The 16489-nt window shown below is 47.8% G+C and overlaps 1 protein-coding gene and 1 long non-coding RNA gene across 5 annotated transcripts in view; one reads left to right on the forward strand and one right to left on the reverse strand.

Annotated features, from left to right (window-relative positions):
• LARGE1 (LARGE xylosyl- and glucuronyltransferase 1) overlaps nt 1–16489 on the reverse strand; it is a 542381-nt gene that overhangs the window by 116946 nt on the left and 408946 nt on the right. For all 4 annotated transcript variants that reach the window (XM_043562453.1, XM_043562452.1, XM_043562454.1 and 1 more), the window contains one exon: nt 758–862. In XM_043562453.1, the coding sequence (XP_043418388.1) occupies nt 758–862 (105 nt within the window). The remainder of the gene's footprint in view (nt 1–757; nt 863–16489) is intronic.
• Nucleotides 11892–16489, forward strand: part of LOC122472681 — a 29447-nt gene continuing 24849 nt past the window's right edge. The window contains exons 1-2 of the long non-coding RNA XR_006294501.1: nt 11892–12353; nt 12984–13052. This is a non-coding gene — a long non-coding RNA (uncharacterized LOC122472681). The remainder of the gene's footprint in view (nt 12354–12983; nt 13053–16489) is intronic.

The raw sequence follows: 16489 nt of genomic DNA on the forward strand, positions 1-16489 counted from the left end.
GAGAAAGGGCAGAAGGATCCAGAAGCACTGAAACAATAGACATTGGCAGTCCTGAGCTTAAGGAGAGGGATGTCACTCTAGTCTCTTACTGATACACTCTGTGAGGTCATGGGCGTTATCTGGCCTCCCTGGCACGGTGTCTAGGGTCTAGTCCACACCAGGCAGTCTACACATAGCTGTTGAACACAGAATGAATGAAGATACCATTAGCCAATGAACTATTAGCAGAAATTATGTCACTTCTGACCAGAAACTTTCAGAATCAATAGGACATCTGCTACTTTCCTCCCTATACCGGGAAGGATGAATCCAGATGAATCCGGAATGCCTACGGTGAGCAAGATCCAGCAGGCCTCACACGGACATGGAATGGGAGGAAAGTAAATCTTTGTCGTGGTAAGAAGCTGAATGTCGGGTTCTTTGTCACTGTGGAACGATCTTTGTATCAACGGAGCCAAGGGACCTAGAGGTCATACTTCTAAAAAAAGCCCAACGGGATCTAGATCTGAAGGTGAGTCAGGAGGGAGGCTTTTTGCTAAGGTTGCAACTGACAGCCAAGGTCTGACAGCCAAGCTGACTATAGTTGTGGCTCTAAGAAAGAACCGAAGGTCAGCTGTGTAGGTACCATCCACTGCAGAATTCAGGCAACCAAGTGGTCTCCTCCTATCCTTTGCCTGCCTCCTCCCTCAGAGGAAGGCACACTGAACCCTCATGTCACCTTCTGAAACCCCCACCATGTACCACCCTCACGATTTACCTGTGTTGTAGCCCCTTCCAAGGGCAGGCCAAGGACGGTGATTTTTCCACAGGTTTCCAAGGTACCAGTCACTCTGGTTCTCTACCAAGCCCAGGACCTGCTGACCTGTAGAGTACAGAGAAAGCAAAGGTCTTAAAAGAAGCCAAGCCACACGGAACAGTAAGTAAGTACTGAATAGGAGATATAGTAATGGTAAATCTTATTGTAGTTTTTATTAAGTGTCAGGCCCTGATCTAAGTGCTTAACTTGTATTAATGTATTTAATTTTCAAACTTTGGCAGCCCCGCCATTTTTTTTTAAGTTTATTTAGTCATTTTGAGAGAGGCGGGGAGAGAGAAAGTGAGCGAGCATGCATGCATGGGGGAGGAGCAGAGAGAGAGGGAGAGAGAGAATCCCAAGCAGGATCTGAGCTGTCAGCACAGAGCCTGACTTGGGGCTTGATCTCACAAACCACCAGATGATGACCTGAGCCAAAATCAAGAGTCAGATGCTTAAACGACTAAGCCACCCAGGTACCCCTTGCCCCGCCATTTTTATTATCCCCATTTTACAGAGAAGAAACTAAGGAGCAGATAAGTAACTTGCCCAAGGTCACCCAGTTACTCTGTGATAATACCGGAATCCCAAACCAACCAACCAACCAACCAACCAGCCAACCAACCAGCTGACCAGCTGACCACCCATCCCTTAACTCATGCAACACATATTTACCGACACACCTCAAGTGTTCCAGCTCTACTATCCCCCACTGTACATAAGTTCACTGGCTGTCTGGGCATCAGCTGAGATCATCTGCCCCCATCGGAGGGAAGAAATGCCCCTTGGTGAAGGAGATGGAAGCCCACAGAGAAGAGCCCCTTTTTGGCCACCTCCCCACAGTGTTTTCACCCTCACGTCCATTTCATCATGAGTCCCCAAGCCACTGTGTCATGTCGATGCAGGAGTGTTTTCTAGAGGAGCAATTGCTTCTCTGTCTCCAGCACTCAGCTCTGACGTTGGCCTGTGTCTGCTGTACTGGGACCAACAGCACGGCTGAGCCAGGCCTCTTAGACTAGTTTCTCAGCACCTTAGGGGAGTCAGTCACTTCTCTTGATTTCTTAGAACATAATGTTCCTGGGAGTCCAGGCCTTCTATGGAGGGCAAGCAAGGCATCAGACCCACCCATCTTGTCCACGAGACAAGCCCATCATCTACTTGCAGAAGGTATTCATTCCCTTGGATTTAACCGTCAACTATTTACACACCAGGAAACTGAAGTTCACCAGGATCCTGATGTGCACAGGTAGTGGTGGAGCCAGCACATAATTTAATACTCGTGCGACACACACACTCCTTCCACCGTCTCAATTCCATCTCGTTTGCCTTTACAACAAGCATTTGTGGGAAGAATGAAAAACCCTTGTTATGGAAAAAGAAACTGATGCTTGGATATTTTAAATAGCTTGCTCAGGGTCACATGACTAATAATCATGGTCTTCCAGAGCTAAGCGATGCCTTCTGGGGCTAAAATCTTGATATTATTGGCCAATCTGAGAAATAAAGACCTTTCTGACCAAATGAAAGCCTGGCAGCATGTTAAGAAAAACACGACATTTCTCCCGGAACAGCATGCTGCATGATATAGAACCTCCCTGGTGTGATGGCAGCTCCCTGAAATGATGGTGTGTGGGCTCAGCGTAATTTATTTGATCAATTTATCGAGCTCCTATCTAAATCATCACCCCGGCACAAATACATAAATTAGAGGCATGGGAAAAATACTACCACCCACTTTGTCATTGTATATGATCACATCCCAAACTTGTAGAATCCCTCAGAAAAACACATCAACAATTCAAGAAGTGCAAGAGCCAATCAATTCTACATGCAACGAGCTTGGGATGTTCATGCAAAACAATGAGATCTGAAAAGCAGGTTGTCCTCAGCTGAGAAAGATGTGTGCTGCATCCTGATGCTGTGACCTCCTTACAGAGTCCACGTGATAACCTCTCACAGAGGTTGGGGTGCAGGGGGGCCACAGAGTCCTTGAGGGATCCAGTTCATAATTACTAATGACCCCGGGTTCAGTACCATGAACACGGTGTCTGTCACATGCTCGAAAATGACAACAGGGGAATGATCGTTCACTGACTTTTAGGGTAGCCACCTGAAGTTCAGATATGCTCATCTTCAGCACCTTCGAAGTCCAAATCGCATACTCTGGCATTCCATGAACTGTGTTCTGCCTCAATCTACTTCTTCAGAAGCTTTCTCTCCTTTTTTTAAGTTTATTTATTTTGAGAGAGAGAGTACATGTGCGTGTGAGCGAGCAAGGAGGGTCAGAGAATCTGTGCTGTCAGTGCAGAGCCCGATGCGGGGCTCGATCTCATGAACCATGAGATCGTGATCTGAGCTGAAATCAAGAGTTGGCTGCTTAACGAACTGAGCCACCCAAGCACCCCAGAAGTTTTCTCTATTTAACCACACTTCATTCCTGACAAATGAAAATGTACAGTTTTATTGTTTACATTCTCACCTCTGGCTATTGCTCATTTGGCTCTTGCTTGACGGGAACTGCCCTGACCCCCAGACAACCCCTGCCTGTCAACCCTTCCCGTTCATCTAGCATGAAGCCACCTATGAACACCCCTGAGTCTGAATGGTCACTCTACCTTCGCTCCCACGAGATGGGAGACAGCTCTATTTAGCACTTCCTCCTGGCATGTTTTGCATAGCCGACTTACGCCCTGTAAAGGATAGAGTGGGTGATACGCAGGTACACCCACACCTCATTTGTAAATATCCACCTACATTAGTCCGAGGGCAAGGACTGGGTGGTATCCAACACACTAACGGGTGCCAATAAATACACTAAATCAGTGACGTCTGGTGGATAAACCTCTCCCGACTGGGAGACCCGCAACGTTAGTGTATTAGTACCCCCACACTTCTGAAGCTGCAAGGCATTTTGCCCTCCCCCTACTCACCAACACATTCTCTGGCAAATCTGGCATCTTCCTCACCTGCATGGAAAACTGCAAAGGTGGGGTGGCACCACCTGAAAGCATGTTTATGTTGGTTGCTCTGCCCAAGGCTCGAACCCAAGGTCTTGATCTCCAGAGAAGGAGTGACATACATGATTAACCTAAGTTAATGTTATCCAAACTCCCCTCTCAATTTGCACCTGGGCTGCATTTCTCATGATGGTTGCATACGACTCCTTTACACATGCCAGCCCTCTTTAAGGTTAAAAAATCCTTAATTAGGAACACGATAGCTGTAATTTTAACATCCGCTGGTTGACAAAATGCAAAATAATAAATAGCTACTAAGATTTCATTTTGCTTTTTCAGATGGATTCATTAGTTGCTCTGTCAGGGATTAAAAGGGTAGCTGAGTTGGGGAGCCTGGGTGGCTCAGTCGGTTAAGTGTCCAACTTCAGCTCAGGTCATGATCTCACAATTTGGAAGTTCAAGCCCCACGTCAGGCTCTGTGCTCACAGCCTGGAGCCTGGAGCCCAGCCTGGAGCCTGGATCCTGGAGCCTGCTTCAGATTCTGTGTCTCCTTCTCTTTCCGTCCCTCCCCAGCTCGCACTCTATCTCTGTCTCTGTCTCTCTCTCTCAAAAATAAAATAGAACAATGGGGCTACTGGGTGGCTCCGTCGGTTAAGTGGCTGACGTCGGCTCAGGTCATGATCTCATGGTTCATGGGTTCAAGCCCCACGTTGGGCTGTGTGTTGACAGCTTGGAACCTGGAGCCTGCTTCGGATTCTCTGTCTCCCTCTCTCTCTGCCCCTCCCCTGCTCACATGCTCTCTCTCTCTCTCTCTCTCTCTCAAAAATAAATAAACATTAAAAATAATAATAAAACATTTAAAAAAATTAAAAAGAAAAAAAGGGCAGCTGGGCTTTGCAAGTGGGCTTGTGAGTACCTTGGACTGTCTGATGTGTCCTATCCTGCAGAGGTCTGTTGTCCATCCACAGGGAACCATGCAGCAGGGTAGCCAGAGGTAAAGAGTGGAAACCTCAGGTCCCACTGCCTGATCCCAATTCCTGGCCCTGCCCCTGCCCCTTTCCAGCTGTGTAGCCTTGAGAAAATTACTTGACCTCTCTTGGCCTCAGTCTCTAACCATTAGGGCTGTTGTGTCTACACATGTCTGAATGACTTCATGTGTGTTAAGGGTTAAGCATAGGGCCTGAAACCTATGAAGCACTCTGTAAGTCATAACTATTTTCACAGATCATCCAAGCTCCCCTGGAAGCTTCTGGAAGAGAGCAAGCCCATCCACAAGCTTTTCTTCGAAGGTCAATCTAGCACAACAGTTAGGTCCTTCTAGGACTTTATCTAACTGTGGTCTGAGAACTGAGTGCTTCTGAGGTTCTTATTAACTGCAGGTTCCTGGGCATCAACCTAGACATTAATTATGACCCAGAGGCAGCTTCCCCCTGCCTCTCTGGTTTCTAGAAGGAGGAATTTCCTGGCTGCTAGCCCCAACCCTTTGTCTCCTCTATCACACAGGAGGACTTACCTGGCTGGTGAGCTTCAGAGAAACAAGCCTACATTGCTTAACCCCTCCTCCATCCCTATTCTGACAGAGGGTCCCCTTAACCCTGTCCTTTCCTGGGGAAGGCCCCTTTCCACGAGGCCACGGTTGCCCCACACTTCTTGGGACGGGGTGGGGGGGGGCCCAATTCCAACTCAGAGTGTTGATATGACAAACATCCACAGTAAGCCCTCCAATTTAACTTGCACTAAAAAGGTGACATTTTGCTCTCTTTTACCCTTAAATTGGCTCAGTGTCTGGGAAGGTGGGGTTCCCGTCATCTATTAATTCTCTCATGCCTCAATTCTAAATAAGAATTCCGGTCACTGGGTCTGGTCATCTGCATTTTAAAAAAACAGGTAATTGGAAAGGACATTAACGTTTGAGAATTAGTGATCCAGGTGTGGAAACTCTGTCCCTGACAGTCGAAGGCAAGGGTCGAAGGCGAGGTTCACCAGTCGGGTCCCCAGCACACGATAAACTCTTATGGCATCTAAATCTAGCCAGCAAACCAGCAGAACTCAGTGGCAGCCTCCAGTGGTAGGCTTCTTGAGGACAGTGAAGGGATGAAGAAAGCGAACATCAGAGCCAGACCGCCCACGTCCAATCCTGGCTCTTCCACTTATTAGCTGTGCAACCTTGAACAAGTTACTCAATCTCCTGGTGCCCATTTCTTCATTCATTTATAAAGTGAATATGTAGGACACCCCTTAGAATTAATTTTTTTTCTCTAGGCACTATTTTGTGTTCTTTGCTTATTCAAATGTTACCACTAACAATGCCTGGAAAAATAGTAAAATGTTCAGTAAATATCTGCTCTTATCATTACACCCAGAATTCCCTGGCCCCACCTTCTGTCCCATCCACCTGGATTCAGGCATCAGCAGTCTCGGCCTTCTCCCCCGATCCTTCCTTAGCTGACATGGTCCTTACTCTGCCTAGACTTTGGTTCTGTTTAATATCGACTGAGGGTTTGCTCTGTGTCAGATACCACACAAAAACTAAGGAATCAAAGACAAATAAAACACGGTCCTTGCCCTAGAGGCAGCTAGAAGAGGAGACAGATAAACAATTATGAAACAGCATGGTACCCGCAGTGACAGAAACACTGATAAGTTAGAGGAATGGAGGGCAGGGAATAATTGATTCTGTGGGGGAGGGTGGGTGATGCTGGCTTGGGGTCTCCCCGGGGTCGTCTACTGCATCCTTACCTGCACTGTGGGCTACACCTGCTGGTCCACACAGACCTCCAAACCCCCAAGCTTCCCCACAAGCTTTTCTGATAACAGTGCTATCTCACAACACCGTTCTCAGCAGAGACGGTGCATAAGACAGGCCATCCTTTATAGCTTTGCCAATCCCAGCTCATCAGCCAGATGGCATCTGGTCTCCAGAGGTCAAAGTCTAAAGCCTTAACCTGGATGATGCGAACACACATGAGACCTGCCATCCCATTAAGAGGTAAAGTCCCAGGGGACTCGTCTTGGGGGGCGGTGCAGGGGGCTAGGGGGGAACACGGGCCGCTGGCGTGCTGCCTCGCTCAGCATCCCGCACTGTCTCGTCTTCTTAGGAGTTATTATAATAAACCACCGTGACTAACAGAAAAGGCTTTGTCATTGTTTTCCGTACAGCCCTGTGGTTATGATTAAGTGCACTGTTCCCCGTCTTCCTTACTCCAGGCACAAGTTAACTTATGAAAATGAAGCTGTCTTCTTTGCTTATTCATACATCACCACTAACAGCCAGACAAGAGCGAACAAGCTTGCTATTCTGCTGGGGCCCTGGTGTCGGTGTCACCAGCCAGCAGACGGATGGCTCCAGGCTGGGAACTCCCCTCGCTCCCTCCTTCCACAGCTTTTGGCTCAAGGCAGAGAGCTCCGTTCAGGAGGTGAAGCCCCAGAAGCAGGGGGATGGTGATGCTTCCACGTGGCACATGGGGGCATGGACAGGGCATGCTGGGCTTCGCCCACCAGGTGGCCGGGAGGGAGGCAGACAGCATGGTGAATTAGACAAACGGTTTGTGACCCAGATGAAGAGGGGTCTAGCCCTGATTCTGTATGGTTTGGCCACGGTCTTACTTTTCTGAGCCTATTTCCTCACTGTAAAAGGGCAAGGACAGAATCTACCTCCCGCCTCCAAGAAGGGATGTGCAGTCAAGTGACACAGGCAAAGAGCCCTGCTCCTGGCAGATGCCTGCCTAAGGCACTGCCCTTCCTCTCCACGGTGATAGTCACTGTGCATATGGCGTCTGAGTCTTCCTATCAAGTGCTCACACCGGCTGCACACACTAGACTCTGCAAAATCTGGCCCTACTGCCCGCACCCTGTCCTGCTGGCCCTGCCGTGCCTTTCTGAAGCTATCAGCTGCACCAGTCTCCTGGCTGTTTTCTTCCCTCTGAACATTCTTTCCCTGCCTCCCCTTCGATGCTGGTGCTCCCCAGCTCCCATCCTTGCCCCCCGCCCCACTTCTTCTTGTTCTACATTTTATCCCTGGATGACAGGATCTGCTCCGGTGGCCTCAAGTACCACTGACAGGAAGTTAGTCACCTATCTCCATCCCAGTTCAGACCACTTTCCAAAGCATCTTCTCTTAATTCCTTGCTCTTCACACCCTTGCCATAACCAAGCCCCACAGATTTTATCTGCTATTTTTCAAACCTGTCCCCTCGCCTGCTCTGTCACCCCCTTATCACATTTTCTTCCCAGATTACTTGGCAGATCGCACTTGATCACCTTCTCTGAGGGGAGCCGTGCCATTCCATTCTGCCTATGTAAAAATATTTGGAAGGTGCAAATTTGATAATTTTGCTTCCTTGATTAAAAGCTTAGTGCTCCTGGGGGCCCAGGATAGCACGGATGGGTAGATGAAAATCTATCACGGACCACCCTAGCCCATCTGGAACTGGTAAACTCTTTCTTTTTTTTTTTTTAATTTTTTTTTTCAACGTTTATTTATTTTTGGGACAGAGAGAGACAGAGCATGAACGGGGGAGGGGCAGAGAGAGAGGGAGACACAGAATCGGAAACAGGCTCCAGGCTCTGAGCCATCAGCCCAGAGCCCGACGCGGGGCTCGAACTCACGGACCGCGAGATCGTGACCTGGCTGAAGTCGGACGTTTAACCGACTGCGCCACCCAGGCGCCCCTGGTAAACTCTTTCTAGCTGAATGGGATGGAAATGGATGCTTACGGTTAACCTCTCCAGGTAAACGCCAGGAACAGAGTTCTAATGCGGATTGCAGATGCTCCCAGGGCTGCCTCCTTTCCCCCGCCCCCAGGAAAGCTCCTGGATGCACAGAGAAAGCCCACCAATCACCGCTGCATATCAAAACTGCTCTGCTTGCACCAGCAGGTGAATATTAAAATGTGATAGCTAGGGGCTGTCCGTAGTATCAGCAGAGAAAGCAACAATGACTTTCCAACCTCATATTTATTCTAATAAGCTATTTTAAAATAGAAAAGTCTTTAATAGTACCATTCAATAATGCATGTCTGAGCACAGGACGGCTGTAATAAGGAAAACGTATAGTATCACATTACCGTTTACTACACATCCTGAAAGGACTGTTCCTCGCCCTGGATGCCCTCTGCTAGTGGGTGCGGAATAATAAAGCATCCCCTGAGAAGATGCAACACAAAAGGTATTTAAAACAACCCTGGATGGGTTGAAAAGGACTGTTTCGGGAACCTGCACGTTTCCCTACATCCTACATCCTCACTATAACTCTGCCTGAAGTCACTCTGGGATCACCGAAAGTCCCAGGCACAGCAAAGATCTGAGTACTCACTCCGGAACTGCCTGCTTTTACAGGTGGAGCCCAGAGAAAGGGAGTGAGGTGCTTGGGAACATACCATCCAATGCTGGGGCTCAAGTGCTGACTCCATGCTGGCTGTGTTTTCTACGCGCAAGCTTCTCCAACCTGGCTGCCTCTCCTTTCTTTGAACCTGAATATAATTCTCACCTTGTTCAAATTCTACTTGAATGGTAATCCTGGGTCAATTCGTAGTCCCTCAGTCTCCTCCTCTGTAAAATGGTAAAGGGATCTACTTCACGGGGTTCCCTGAGACTCTTGGTTAGGTTTATGTACCACAGGCTCATACTGTGCATCCTTGCATTGGAATGCACGTGCCCTAGTTAAAAAAAGGTCTTCTCTCCAATCATTTTCTTGCCTTGGGGGTTTTTCTCTAGTTTATTCATTCCAGTCAACCTCGATTTCATTTGGAGATAAAGACCCCATTCTTGCTGACCTTGATAGCTGAGGGATAATCCCCTCTAAGAGGAATTAGAATCCGTGTCACTCTAGAAGGCAGAATTAGGCTGAATGAGTGAAGACCGAAGGAAGATAGATTTTGCTTCTTATAAGAAAGGCTGTAAGTTCCCTTAGAGTTCGCCAAAATGGAAACAGGCTGCCTTTCTAGGGAGCAGCTTTTAAATACTGGCGTAGTTCTGGAAAAGGCTGCATGATTCAGCCCTCAGCCAGCAGGTATTCACCAAGATCCTACTGTGCACGGGGCTCTGTGTCAACTGCTGGAGAAACAACAGCGAAGAAGAAAACAGGCCCAGTCCCTGCCTGTCAGATTTTATGATCTCTACACAACGCTTCTCAAATGGTTTAGCTACCTTCCGCCAGGCCCCACCCCTAACCTCACTGAAGCAGATTCTCCTGGGATGAGGCCTGGGGATTTCTCTGCAAAAACAGCCCCCTTAATTCTCATGCATGGCAGATTTGGGGGCCTTTGGAGTGGGAGGGCACCCAGGGATTTCTGTACTAGATTTGATGACCTCAAATCTCCCTTCCAACTTGATTATAAGATCTCTTTATTAGGCGGTGTTCAGATTACTCTGTTGCACTCCGTTTCCACACCTACATTTGTGGTTAGGAACAACCTGCAGGGCCTCTCCCTCACACTGTGGGTTAAGGCTCCAAAGGACAGGAAAGAATGGGTAAAAAGGCTGGCCAAGGCGTATTTGACCTGCACACCTGTCCCTGCCTGCACCACCACCAGAGGTGGTGAATACGACAGAGTCCTCTGTGGTTCATCTGAGTGTTAATCCCAGAGCACTGAGCTGAGAGCACTTCCTACCCCAGGAGCATCTGTGGAAAACAGAAAAGGACAGCCTGAGGCTCAGAAAAGAGTCTGCAATCCAATAAAGGTCCAGGTAACAATTCCATCTGCCAAGATGCAAGAATAAGTCCCCACCCACCTCCTTAGGTCAGTCCCAAGTGAGCCCACATTAACTTAACTTACAGTTTAAAAAATCCTGCTCAATCTCAAATAATGATTCTCTCTTCTTCCTTCCTTGATCTTTGGTCTTTGGAAATGGGAAAAACTAAAAAGGAACACAGGGCCAGCCGCTGGGCAATCTTCCAAGGCTGCTTTTATCACACCAACTCCCAGGACGCTTGACTGCTGTCACCTCTCAGACGAGGCCTCCCCCAGGGGAGCAGAGCTGGCCTGGATCCAGCTACAACTTCCATCCGTGGACTCTTTGGAACTTTTTTTAAAAACACAATTTGTTTGGGGGCGCCTGGGTGGCTCAGTCGGTTAAGTGTCCGACTCTTGATCTCAGCTCAGGTCACGATCTCACGGTTTGTGAGTTTGAGCCCCGTGTCAGGATCTGTGCTGGGAGCAAGGAGCCTGCTTGGGATTTTGTCTCTCTGCCTCTGTCTCTCCCTGCCCCTTCTCCACTTGCATGCTCTCTCTCTTTCAATAAATAAATAAACTTAAAAAAAAACACCCACAATTTGCTAGCAACTTTCAGACACCTGGCTCACAGATACTCCTGTAACTCACTGTTGATAGCACCTAGGAGAAACAATCTCACTTTTCCTACTACGGTTGAAGAAAAAGCACTTACTTGTGGGAGTCTAAGACGACCAGAAAAGTTCTGGCTTTTCCAATTATACCTGACCCTTGAACAACATGGGTTTGAACTGTGCAGGCCCATTTACACGTGGAGTTTTTTGGTTAAATATGGTACAGGGCTGTAAATTCTCTGCTCTTCTGATTTTCTTAACATTTCCTTTTCTCTTGGTTGCTTGTAAGAATACAGGATATAATACGGATAATGTACAAAATATCTGCCAATCAGTTATTCACATGATTGGTAAGGCCTTCAGGCAGTAAGTAGGTAAGTTTGGGGGGAGTCGGAAGCTAAATGCAGATATTCTGACTGCGTGAGGGGCAGGGGTTCGGTGCCCCCATTCTTGAAATTGTTCAAAGGTCAATTGTATTAATTGTGCAACCTGGGCCAAAACTGCTTGATTCCTGAGCTTTAGTTTTCATTTCTTTAAAATGGATGATGGTAAAATTCAGTCTATTTCCATCATACAGTTATTTTAAGAGTAAAATAAAATGTTGTAAACCATAAACTACTGCTCAACTTTAAGTATTACCATTATTAGCCAACATTTTTGTGTCTTTTGTAGCTAGTACTTAATTTTTTTCCCATATAGTTTTTTTTTTTTTTTTTTGAGAGAGAGAGAGAGAGGAAGGAAGAGAGAGATAGCACATGTGAGGGGGGAGGAACAGAGAGAGGGAGAGAAAGAATCCCAAGCAGCCTTCACAGTCAGTGCAGAGCCCTACACAGGGCTCGATCCCATGAGTCTGGGATCATGACCTGAGCCGGAATCAAGCGTTGGAGTCTCAACTGACTGAGCCACCTAGGTGCCCCAGAGCATCTTTTGTTCTAATGAGGTGACTCTTGGTGGGCTCCTAGAGAGCTACATTGGGTGGGGGAGGCTGGCTATCAGAAAGACAAAGCCTTGATTGGAAGCTTGGGATTTTCACCCCACTGCCCAACCTCCAGAGAAGGGAGAGGGACCAGAGACAGTTCATCACAAATGGCCAGTGATTTAATCAACCATGCCTACCTACCTGACAAAACCTCCGTAAAGACCCTAAGTAACGGGATTAGAGACCTTGCGGACTGGTGAACACATCAGGGTGCCTGAAGGGAGTGCACTCAGAAAGGCCACGGCCCCTCTACCGCACCCTCCCCCTTCAACCTCGTCCTTAGGCACCTCATCCATGTGGCTGTTCCTGAGTTGCATTCTTTAGAATCAACCACTAACAGTAAGTACAGTGGGTTCCTGAGTTCTGTGTTCTAGCAAATAGCAAACCTATGTGAGAAGGGGGTTGAGGGAAGGTCTGACTTTGTAGCCAAGTCAAATGGAAACGTGGGTAACCTGGGGGCCTGATGCTCATGTCTGGTGTCCGAGGTACAGGCAGTCCTGTGGGACAGAGCCCATAAGCCTGTGGGGTTGGACGCCAATTCTGGGTAGTCGTGTCAGAACTGAATTGTAGCATGCCTACTTGGTGTCCTCAGGGGGCTGGAGCACTGGTTGGTGTCAGGAGGAAAATCCACCCCTCGACGGACTAGTAGCCAGCGCGGTAAATGTGGAGGGCCTCATGGTGAAGGAGTAAGGAGCTTCTCCGTGCAGGATAGGCAAGGACACAGCTGAAGGGTCTGAGGCAGGCAGGACACAACACCGGGCACCATGTGCAAAGAAGACAACGTGAACCGTGCGCCGTGGTGTGGTGTGGCACTGAAGGGAACTGTACAGCCTCATTTATGGCCATTAAATGCCCGTGTGATCTGAGTTTGGATCTGAAAAGAACGTTGTTGTTGCTGTGTGGGGTAGGATGAGTGGATGCTTGGAAGGGTTAGCAACCAAAGGTCTTATTTTTTTTTCCTTCTATTAGAAACAGCCCATTGGAGATCCACATGCCTGGAGATGCGTGGAGATGTAAGGGCTGCAGATGTGCATCATGGTCAGTAAACACCTTCTGAGGGATCTGGGTGCAGGTGGCATGCTTGGGCTGAGGGCCATCCACACCAAGAGGTGGAGGTGAGGTGCCTGCAATCCAGTAACGGGGTGGAGCACGCAGGGAAGGGGATAGACTCTGACGCTCCCCTAACCCTGGATCTCCCAGGGCTCCACATACCCCAGAGAGCATTGAACTGCTCTCTCCTTGCTGGGGATGGTGCTGTGGTGATAACGAGTCAGCCTGTGCCTGGAGCCAATCAGCCTCCTGGAAAGAGGTGGTAAAGGCAACTTGATGGAATTATTATTGTATGTGTCTTGAGGGACGCAAAAGAGATGCTGCTGGGCATGGCGTAAGTCTCCGAGGAGGTGAGACTCACCCCCTAAAATCGGTCAAATCAGTAGAGGGAGGGGAAGGAAGGGACAGCGAGGTAAGAGGAGAAGGGGAGGAAAGTTCTCAGGTAGGAACTCCCACGCATGCTCTCTGGAGTCAGCGTGGGGAGACACGAAGCCATAATAACAAAGTAACATACTCAGCCATAAAAAGAAAGAAGTATTGATATGCGCTACAACTCGGGTGAACCTTGGACACATTACACCTAGTGAAAGAGGCCAGACACAAAAGATCACATACTGTACAATTCCTTTTATATGTCTAGAGTAGGCAAATTTATAAAGGCAGAAAGTAGGTCAGTGGTTAATGGGCACTGTGGGAGGGGTGGTGGGGAGTGATCACTGGCTGGGTATGGGGAGCTTTTCTAGGGTGACAGGAAATGTCTTGAAAGTAGAGAGAGAGAACAGCTGCATAATGCTATAAACAGCTAAACACTACTGAAATGCACATTTAAAAATGGGCGATGTTTGAATTGGATTTCGCCAGCATAAAAGCTGATGACAACGTAGCTAATACATCGTGGAAGTAATATATGCCAATAATAGGTCTACATGGGGCATCCCCCTGTGTCTTCACCACTGAGGCCAGAGTGCCGAGACCTCACTCAATCCCTGGAGCTTCTCTGTTTGCCAATCATCTGTCTGCGTCCCCAGTGCCTTCCCTCCAGGCCACTGCTTTATTTACTTATTAAAAAAATTTTTTTTAATGTTTGTTTATTTTTGAGAGAGGGAGAATGTGAGTGGAGGAGGGGCAGAGAGAGACACAGAGAGAGGGAGAGAGACAGAGGATCCGAAGCAGGCTCCGTGCCGACAGCTGCGAGATCTAAATGGGGCTTGAACTCTCAAACCATGAGATCATGACCTGAGCTGAAGTCGGACGCTTAACCAAGTGAGCCGTCCAGGTGCCCCGGGGCCACTCTGCTTTAAATACTGCTCACATGTTGGTAACTTTCAATTTATATCCCCAGTCTGATTTCTACACTGAGCCCCAGAATCATAAACAGCCGCCATCTCACTTCTCTCCTTGGGGCATGTACCAGGCATCGTGGACTTGGTGCATCCCATATTGAGGTCTTGATCCTTCTCTGTTCCACCTGCTCTCACCTGTGCTACCCACATCAGAGAAGAGCAGCTCACTCTCTCCACCTCTCTAGTTGCTTAGACAGAAACTATGGAATCATTTCCTCAAGCTTTACTGAAATACAGTGGAATTCAATAAACTCACTGATCTGGAGTTTAACAAAACTTTGGCAAATATGTCTAGCCATGTAACCATCCTCACCATCAAGATACAGAATGGTTCCAACACCCCAATGTTTCCTTGGGGCCCTTCTGCAATCTACTTCCCTGAACCCCAGCTCCAGGCAACTGCTGATTTTCGTTCCGTTACACTATCGTCGAGCCTTTTCTAGGACTGCACTTAATAGAATCACAATCACAGGGCACACAGTTTTTCATATTTGATTTCCTGTACTTAGCATAGTGTTTCTGAAATTTATCCAAGCCATATGCATTAATACTGCTTTTCTTTTTATTGCTGAACCGTACCCTAAGGCTTGGATATATCACAACTGGGGTAGAATCAAGAGTTCTTGTTTGGCCTAAATCAAGCCTGCGATCCAAGCTGCAGATTTGGGTATCACTGGAACACAAATGGCATTTAAGAACATGAGCTTATGGAGGGGCACCTGGGTGCTTGGTCAGCTAAACATCCAACTTTGGCTCAGGTCATGGTCTCATGGTTCGTGGGTTCAAGTCCCGCATCCGGCTCTGTGCTGACAACTCAGAGCCTGGAGCCTGATTCAGCTTCTGTCTCTGTCTCCGTCTCTCTCTCTGTGCCTCCCTGCTCACAGTCTGTCTCTCTCTCAAAAATAAATAAACATTGGGGCGCCTGGGTGGCGCAGTCGGTTAAGCGTCCGATTTCAGCCAGGTCACGATCTCGCGGTCTGTGAGTTCGAGCCCCGCGTCAGGCTCTGGGCTGATGGCTCAGAGCCTGGAGCTTGTTTCTGATTCTGTGTCTCCCTCTCTCTCTGCCCCTCCCCCGTTCATGCTCTGTCTCTCTCTGTCCCAAAAATAAATAAACGTTGAAAAAAAAATTAAAAATAAATAAATAAATAAATAAATAAATAAACATTTAAAAAAAAAAAAAAAAGGACACAAGCTCATGGAAAGGAGAGGCTAATGGAGAAGACCAAGGCAGAATGCTGAGCCCCATAATGCTTTGCTGTTGAACAAAGGAGAAAGAAGCCAGAAAAGGAATCTCCCCTGAATAATAGCAGAAGGGAGGGCAACTGTCTGTCACCCGTCAATGGGGACTCTAAAGGTAGGGATTCTGCCATCTCCATCTAAAATTTGCAACGAAGCAGTCTTGACTCACAAACCCAGACTCACCCTCCCCGCTTCATTACACCTGCCATCACCTTTCATTCACAAGATGCTGTCTATGGTGAGAGTTGTAACTGGCTTCCTTAGCATTAGTGGTGAGAAACCAAGGTCTCTGTACTTCTCTCACCAGCTTCAGATTGAAGCGCCTGATATACACGCCTTGTGATACATGTCCTTCCGGGAGGGAAATCAGTTGCCACTCTTCTTCCCTGAAACAATGTGCCAAAGCAGCCCACTGGGGCAGGAAAGCTGAGCTCAAAATCACATTTCTCTCTGTCGATAACCTGAGGACAAGTGCTCACAGAAGAAAACTGTGTCTCATGTTTAGAAAAGGCCCCCCACCCCTCCGCCCCGTGTATAAGGAAACTCCTGCATCAAGGATGAGGCCTTTTTACTTAAAAAAAAAAAAAACAAAACCAAGAAAAAAAATGAACAAACCCATTCCAGCATCATGGCATAGGATATCAAAGTGGCAAGGGCCTGGGGAATATTTTGGACCACACTTTCCATCTGAATGATAAAGAAATGTTAGCAGGTGCCCTTGTCCTTCCCCTGTGCGGTCTCCGCTGCCTGCACAGAACATGAATTAAGCATCTGCTATTTTCCAGACACTGGGCTAAAAAAAGAATAGACACTCTAGTAGGTGCCATGATGCTTAGCATTTTA

Source organism: Prionailurus bengalensis, chromosome B4 (assembly GCF_016509475.1).
Source record: "Prionailurus bengalensis isolate Pbe53 chromosome B4, Fcat_Pben_1.1_paternal_pri, whole genome shotgun sequence".
NCBI classification, from domain to species: Eukaryota; Metazoa; Chordata; class Mammalia; order Carnivora; family Felidae; genus Prionailurus; species Prionailurus bengalensis.